This window comes from Syngnathus acus, chromosome 2 (genome assembly GCF_901709675.1).
Source record: "Syngnathus acus chromosome 2, fSynAcu1.2, whole genome shotgun sequence".
Classification (NCBI taxonomy): Eukaryota; Metazoa; Chordata; class Actinopteri; order Syngnathiformes; family Syngnathidae; genus Syngnathus; species Syngnathus acus.
In genome coordinates, this window is record NC_051088.1 from 24,667,172 (window position 1) to 24,674,074 (window position 6,903).

The 6,903-nt window shown below is 42.2% G+C and overlaps 3 protein-coding genes across 4 annotated transcripts; 2 read left to right on the plus strand and 1 right to left on the minus strand.

Annotated features, from left to right (window-relative positions):
- Positions 1 to 1,654, plus strand: mad2l2 (mitotic arrest deficient 2 like 2). The gene is made up of 8 exons (XM_037241284.1): positions 1 to 195; positions 433 to 551; positions 624 to 695; positions 758 to 858; positions 935 to 1,029; positions 1,118 to 1,191; positions 1,299 to 1,391; positions 1,513 to 1,654. Exons 1-8 carry the CDS (start codon positions 156 to 158, stop codon positions 1,549 to 1,551), a joined length of 633 nt encoding a protein of 210 aa, XP_037097179.1. The 5' UTR covers positions 1 to 155; the 3' UTR covers positions 1,552 to 1,654.
- smim1 (small integral membrane protein 1) lies at positions 1,581 to 2,930 on the minus strand. Its single transcript, XM_037241297.1, has 3 exons — positions 2,553 to 2,930; positions 2,343 to 2,476; positions 1,581 to 2,229 (listed from the first exon to the last, which is right to left on the minus strand). The coding sequence occupies exons 2-3, from the start codon at positions 2,435 to 2,437 to the stop codon at positions 2,097 to 2,099; spliced, it is 228 nt and encodes a 75-aa protein (XP_037097192.1). The 5' UTR covers positions 2,438 to 2,476; positions 2,553 to 2,930; the 3' UTR covers positions 1,581 to 2,096.
- Positions 2,931 to 3,129: 199 nt separating this feature from the next.
- tmem82 (transmembrane protein 82) lies at positions 3,130 to 5,242 on the plus strand. Of its 2 annotated transcripts, none has more exons than XM_037241262.1 (6): positions 3,130 to 3,334; positions 3,396 to 3,468; positions 3,524 to 3,695; positions 3,793 to 4,213; positions 4,466 to 4,653; positions 4,730 to 5,242. In XM_037241262.1, exons 1-6 carry the CDS (start codon positions 3,244 to 3,246, stop codon positions 4,733 to 4,735), a joined length of 951 nt encoding a protein of 316 aa, XP_037097157.1. In that variant the 5' UTR covers positions 3,130 to 3,243; the 3' UTR covers positions 4,736 to 5,242. The 2 variants fall into 2 exon arrangements, with proteins under 2 accessions (XP_037097157.1, XP_037097166.1); XM_037241271.1 differs by having other exon boundaries at positions 3,530 to 3,695.
- The last annotated feature ends 1,661 nt before the right edge of the window (positions 5,243 to 6,903 follow it).

Sequence of the window (6,903 nt, forward strand, 5' to 3'; positions counted from 1 at the left end):
GTCATTTAGTTGTATCCAAAAATCGTCTTAAAGTTGAGATTTGGTTTACCCAGCATTCGGCATTTGGGATGTAGTTGTGGCTGACGGTGACAACAAATAGAAGCAAGCTCCAAAGTGGAAGCGAGCAGTTTCTTCATCATTCACTTGTTGGAATTATGACAACTCTAACACGGCAAGATCTCAATTTCGGACAAGGTATGGAGCACTTACTTTTTTTTTTTAAATCAAATCCCCACGCATTTAAGTTAAAAGGAATTGGTAAAGAGATAAGCCAGACATTTCTTTCTCATCTCGGATATTCAGTCATCAATCCATCATTGATTTTTCAAAATTTCCGTTTGACACAATTGTTAAGATATCAGGGTGTTTGTTGTGGGGAGGATCTGGATCTTTCCACACGATTAGAACAATAAACTCGGGTGTTTCCTCCAGTGGTTGCTGACGTTTTGTGTGAGTTCTTGGAAGTTGCCATTCACCTCATCCTGTACGTCCGTGAAGTTTACCCATCAGGAATATTTCAGAAGCGAAAGAAATACAATGTCCCTGTGCAGGTATGAGACAAATTCACACATCTGAAATGTTAATATTTATACCCCCCTCATCTTTAAATGTTCTTTTTGCAGATGTCATGTCATCCTGAGCTGAACCAGTACATCCAAGATACACTTCACTGTATAAAACCGCTTATTGAGAAGGTCAGATTGGAAACTGGAACTATACAATGCAGATCTTCCACTCACCTCCATTTTCCTGGCAGAATGATGCTGAGAAGGTGGTTGTCGTCATTATGGACAAGGAGCATCATCCAGTTGAGAGATTTGTCTTTGAGATATCCCAACCACCGCTTCTCTCTATCAGGTTTGCAAACCCTCCTTTTTTGAAACAATGATCATAAATTAATCCGATGATTAACTCTTGATGTGATTATATTTAGCTCAGATACATTACTGTCTCATGTGGAGCAGCTGCTGAGGGCGTTCATTCTTAAGATCAGTGTGTGTGATGCTGTTTTAAATAATAATCCACCAGGTGAGAGCTGATTAAGAACATATCGGTCAGATAAATTTGAATGTCCTTTCAGAATGTGTATAATGTCGTTTGTTTTTCCTTGTCTCAGATTGTTCATTTACAGTATTAGTTCATACAAGAAATTCTGCCACACGCAACATGGAGAAGGTTCAAGTCATCAAGGTGAGAACAAATGATGTACATCACTTGCAGGATGAGGAAGCTAAGATTAAGACCTTGCAGATATGTATGTACGTTTTATCAATTTTGCCCCTTGGTTGTTGTTTTAGGATTTCCCATGGATAGTTGCTGATGAGCAGGAGGTCCACATGCAGGAGCCCAGACTCATCCCACTGAAGACCTTGACGTCTGATATAGTGAAGGTGAAGCACCGTACAATATTTTTAATAGATGGCTATTTCTATTTTTTTTCCATGTAGGTTTTGAGAGCAGTTTTCTACCACGTGTACTTGACCACGTTGCATTTTTGTCTGTTTGGAACAGATGCAGCTGTATGTGGAGGAGCGAGCCCAGAAGATGTAGCAGAAATGAAGGACACGTGCAAAAAAAAATCATTTAACGGTAAACTTTATTCAGCCGAGGCTTTCATTTGACATAGAATGAAAATCTCACAGCACACTACCAAACATAAATGTCATAAAGTATAAAATGTTGTATGAATGGCAACAAGTTTACAATTTGTGATCCATGATTTATGATTTTAAACAGATTAAATGAAAGTAGATCATATCCCATTGGTGTAATATCATGAAGTCAGTCGTGAGTTTGGAAATTGAGCATGTTACATTTGCAGTGCCATTGTTTTTATTATTGTTGTCACATGCTTGTTTTTTTATCTTGCAAACTTTAGATTCTTCTATGTGATTGGCACAGTTGTACAGATGAACCTCTAGACAGTTGGAATACCAAGAGCTTTCCTTATTCATGTCAGATTTATTGTGCTTTGCGATTGTCATTGTTTTGTGGAAAATACAGATATACAGCTCTCCAACTCTTTCGTATTATTGGGCTCCATCAGCATTTATCAAGTCAATTTTATTTATATAGCCCTAAATCACAGACGAGTCTCAAAGGACTTCACATTTATGGACGTAGTATCCTGTCAAGTATCCCATGATGAAGACAAACATAAATGCGACCAGTGCTCCGGCTGCCTTCACCACGATGCCAGTCTTGCCAGTGCATGTTCTGTTGTAGAGCCTGATGGAATCGAATTCAAACTTCTTGTAGCGTTTCCTTTCTTATAATAGAAAAAGCTCAACTACACACAGACTTAATCATTTGAGGTTAGTACAGGGTTGAAACGTACTCACCTGGTCATGGGAGGCAGTGACGCCGCCACGTTCATGTTGATGTTGTCCTCATTCCACCGATTGTATTGCACACTGCCGGGATCGTTGGCCTCCATGTGGGAAGTCCGCACGCACTCTCAGATAGTCTTTTATGCCTGTGTGCAAGAAGTCAGTGATAGAAAATATCCACATTCAAGAACATCATCGCCATCTTGCACGTGTGAAACCTGCCTCGGGGATTTTGAAAGTCTCTCTTAACAGGACCCTGTTTGTGTCACTGCTCTCAGCTGGTCATCAATGAATTTGTTCCCATCTATGTTTATACAACTTGCTATGGCAAAGTCCAAGTTGTAGGTGGTAAACCCTTTCTTCAATGGTGTGCAATAAATGGACTTTGACTCAATGTGGACTTTGAAGGTGAGCAGCTGGATTCACATGAAGACACTCCTGTGCTGCTCCTTTTTTTTTTAAAGTCTGTAAAATGAGTAGGTAGCGTGATGCAGAAAATGGCAAACGTAAACAGCGCCACCTATATGGGTGGCAGATTTCCAGAATCTTTGCATGGGAACTTTAGCCAAGGTGTTTTGGATACTTTCCATTGGAAGTACTGAGAAAAGTTGAGTCGAGTTATTATAGTAGATTAAATACATATTTTGACACAAACATTTTAGCAACAAACATGACATATCAATAAATTCCCCATTCATTCCCGCAGAAACTTTGTGACATCACTGTCCATGATTTGAAATATTTCCGTATGCGCTGGCGTTATCTGCGATGAGTCAGGTGGCCGACCTTTGGAACAAGCTTCAGGATGGGCAACCCTGAACTACCTCCAATAACATTTCAGCTTTTTTGTAAAACCATGCGACATAACCACAAAGTATGACGATTGAAATGAGATGAGTTTTCTTGAAGTGCTATGATTCGGTTCATCACGTCGCTGCTGCCGACGTCCTACTTGACAGGCTGGTGGACGCTGAACGTGAATCTGCTGTGTCATTTGCTGCAAGGTGAGACTCAAATCACATTTTGATGTGTTTGTGAAACTATGATTTGACGTGTAACCTACAGGACTTGTTGGCGCGTGTGGGATCTCTGTGCTCGGCTCCCTTCTCAGAGTGCGTTTATATGTTGAGGAGGAAAGGTACGGACATTTCATTTTGCAATTTGGACTCCTGGTTCATTTTGTCCTTCCGCAGTTGCAGTAACAAAGATGCATCTAGTCAGAGGAGGGTTAAACGCGGAGCGGCGGGGAGGCTTCATTTTGTCTTTGTGGCCGGGATATTGGCTGCTGTTGGTTCTCGTGTGGCCTCCTTGGTGGTGCTGGAATTTTGCCTTCGAGCTGGCTCTGGATGGCTGACAAGAGGACCCGTAAGAAACCGATGACATCAAGTTGTTGTTGCCTCGGGATGTTGCTATGCACAAGAGGGAATGTACTTTATGATTTGTGTCCAATTGTGTGATTCAGGACTCTCTGAAAACGCTCCACCACCTCATGGTTCAAAGCCAATTCTCCCTGGGATGTGCCCTCAGCTGCACGCTACAATTCCTCCACGAAGGGGCTCTGCATCGCTGGCTGTGCTTGCTCCTGGCAGCGGCACTCAGCTGTTGGCTAGCCCGGAAGGCCGCGGCGTTACAGCGGCATGTGGCGACTCTGTACAAACTGCACAGTTCGCAGCACTACTGCGGCGTTTGCATCAGCCTGCTGACATACGGCCGCGGCCCTGTGCTGCTCCCGGCGCTATGCGGGACGCTCATGGTTGCCTTTGTCATGGCTGTGGTGGCAGCATTGGTGATCATCAACCAACACTTCTTGTCCGCAACAGAAGCACTTAAGTTTTGGACACCGCTGACCCTCTGTTACGCTCTGCTGGTGGTTTACATGCAGGGTGAGATATTAGCTGAAGCAGCAATCGTGGACGAATTGACATCTTGCTTCAATTTGTTTTAGATCCGTCTACATTAGTCGTTTTGGAAAATGTTTCCGTGAATTTAAACTGTAATTTTGGATACTGTATATCTCAATTTGAAACATTCCATGGCGCTTATCATACTCACACTGTTTTGTCACAAACCACAAAAAAGAACTTTTCCACATGCAAGGTCACGTGTAGTCATTACTTTGCCTGTTTCTTAAGCAGACGAGCAGCGTAATTTGCCGGCTAGCCAGGCGCTCCTGATCTCGGTGGTGGTGCGCCTCGGTGCGTTGATGGTCCTGATGCTGATTGTTGGACGCTGGGCCGATGTACTCCACATTTTCCTGTGTTTCCTGGGTGAGGCCGCCTGTCTGATCCCCACAACAGATCTGCTGGATGCAACCTCTTCGCAGGTCGGTGATCTCAGCTCAAAATGGTCCAAAGGATATGAACAGGTTGGGAAACACTGTGTAAATCATGTTTTTCCAGGAATGAACATCGTAAATGAATGGATTTTTTAAAAGTATCCCCCTGGGATGCACTACTCGGATGCAACAGAGGTACTGTTGGGTCTATCTCAAATGGAGTCAGTTCAAGAGAGTCACAGAACCGTGGTGATTTATGATGGGTATTTCACTCATTTTTTGTAACTAACTGCAAGGACGGCTGGTGATTCCATTTGAGGAGACAGACAGGCTTGTTAGGCCGTTTCATCCGCCCGTCAGACCTAAGGCAAAGCTGTTCTCTTTCAACTTCAACCAGATTGCATGACAGGACCATTTACCCTCAGAGGGCCTCATCTTAGTTTACAACACACTAAAATGGCTAAAATGAGAAGAGACTGTGTAAAGACACTCATTTCTTAAATAAAGTAGAAACAACTACATTTTTGAGTGGTAGCTGTAATAATGTGTTTGTAATACTGCATGTAAAATTGTCTTTTTTAACCAAGAACTATGACGATGTAAATTGTACCTAAATACAACATCATGTTTAAATAGTTTTGTGTGTGTGAATTTCTCATCCTGTTGAAAATATTTTGTCGAGACAATTTATTACCCATTCTTCCGTATAGCTAATCAAGGTGTGACAATTAATCAATAACTAATCAATTAGCAAATTACTCTACTGGTTTGATGGGATACTCAAAATTTAAAAGGCTCTCAACAGTAAACCTCACAATTTGTAGTCCTCCATGAAACCAGACTGTTTAACCAAATTAATACATGTTTAATCAAAATAAGACATTTTGTACTGTCCCACTTTTGTCAATATGTCTTGTCTCAACGTGTAGCATTGTAAACTGCTTCATCAGACAGATTGAAACTTGACAAAAGATTTAAACCTGGATTGTTTAATAACACAAAGCTCAACGTTGAAATATTTTCATGACAGCCATTTTGGAAACACCTGCACTAATGACGCAGAATGGCCGTTAAAGCTTCTGGTACCTCGGAACAACATACAACATCCTTGGGAGGAGAGGAGGGGGGAAAAAAGAAGCCTTGCTCGCACCTGCCACTTGGTAAAAACAGTTTTATGTCACCACTTACTACAGCAAGGGAGAAAGGGGGGCAAAATGGCTGACGACGCCCTTATTATTAATTCACACAAAATGGCGTTTGATAAAGGGCACACTGCGAGTTTTAATGACACTGAGCATTGAAAACAATACAGACATTATTCCCTCTTTTAGGTCGAAATAAAACACACAGGTTAGCGCTTCGTGTAGAAGTGATCATTTATATTCACGGTCCATTGTCCTGACGCCTCGCAAACCTTATATCCATCCACATTACATTAAAATCCACGTTAGGCGACCGTACTGTGTCTTAACATTAGCCCTTCATAGAACGTTATTCCACGAGGGAGACTTTTTTTCCTATGAGCCCCGATCGACAGTGTGACACGCCTGTCGTTCCCATTTCCGTGATAATCCAAGTCAGAGAATCACTTAAATGATTGAAATTGTACTCCCACAGGTTTATTGGCTTTTAATTGGATACGATTCCACCACTGGAGAGATTCGGCAGAGCCACGGAGGACAGTCCATACGCCGCCGAGCTTCGTCAGTGCGGTAAGTAGTAAAAATGCCTGACGACTGCTGCGTTTGTGGGTCGTCTTCGTTGAGGCAAAGTGGACTTCTCTGATTGGTTGAGTGTGCGCACGCGCAGCTCGAGTTTACTCGTCTCATACATTGTGCTGTCCTGCCTTGATACTGAATCTTAAAATAGCAGCACAGCACTTGGACGAAACGCAGGCGTTTACATTTTCCCCCCTCCCACAAGTCATATTCTTTCATTATTACATAACTTTTCAATTTCAATCTACATTGTGCTGCGCGAATACTAACGTTTGCAATGTTGATACAAAAGCGTCATCGAAATACTGTGAAGTACATGTAACGAAGATGCAATCACAAGTCCTGCATTAAATCACACATATTGAGCGCAAACGAAAATACATTTATGTATTTTCCTTCCATATAGCGCTTATCGGTACAGATCTTGCTACCTTTGACCTATGCACGCGGGCTTTGATGACTTGTTACTTATTAGCTACAAACGAAGCTCAGCTAGGGTTAAAGTGAAAACTAGAGTTAATGCAGAGCAGCAAAATGCTGACAAAAGACAGACACGGATACAATCCCCAAAAATGCTGAT

Coding starts and splice junctions, on each gene's coding strand:
- smim1 (XM_037241297.1), bottom strand. CDS start 2,437: ATGGAGGCCAACGATCCCGGCAGTGTGCAATACAATCGGTGGAATGAG. Junction 2,230..2,342: donor TCACTGCCTCCCATGACCAG/GTGAGTACGTTT, acceptor CGATTCCATCAG/GCTCTACAACAGAACATGCA.
- tmem82 (XM_037241262.1), top strand. CDS start 3,244: ATGATTCGGTTCATCACGTCGCTGCTGCCGACGTCCTACTTGACAGGC. Junction 3,696..3,792: donor GATGGCTGACAAGAGGACCC/GTAAGAAACCGA, acceptor TGTGTGATTCAG/GACTCTCTGAAAACGCTCCA. Junction 4,214..4,465: donor GCTGGTGGTTTACATGCAGG/GTGAGATATTAG, acceptor TTTCTTAAGCAG/ACGAGCAGCGTAATTTGCCG.
- mad2l2 (XM_037241284.1), top strand. CDS start 156: ATGACAACTCTAACACGGCAAGATCTCAATTTCGGACAAG. Junction 696..757: donor TAAAACCGCTTATTGAGAAG/GTCAGATTGGAA, acceptor TTTTCCTGGCAG/AATGATGCTGAGAAGGTGGT. Junction 1,030..1,117: donor TTTAAATAATAATCCACCAG/GTGAGAGCTGAT, acceptor TCCTTGTCTCAG/ATTGTTCATTTACAGTATTA.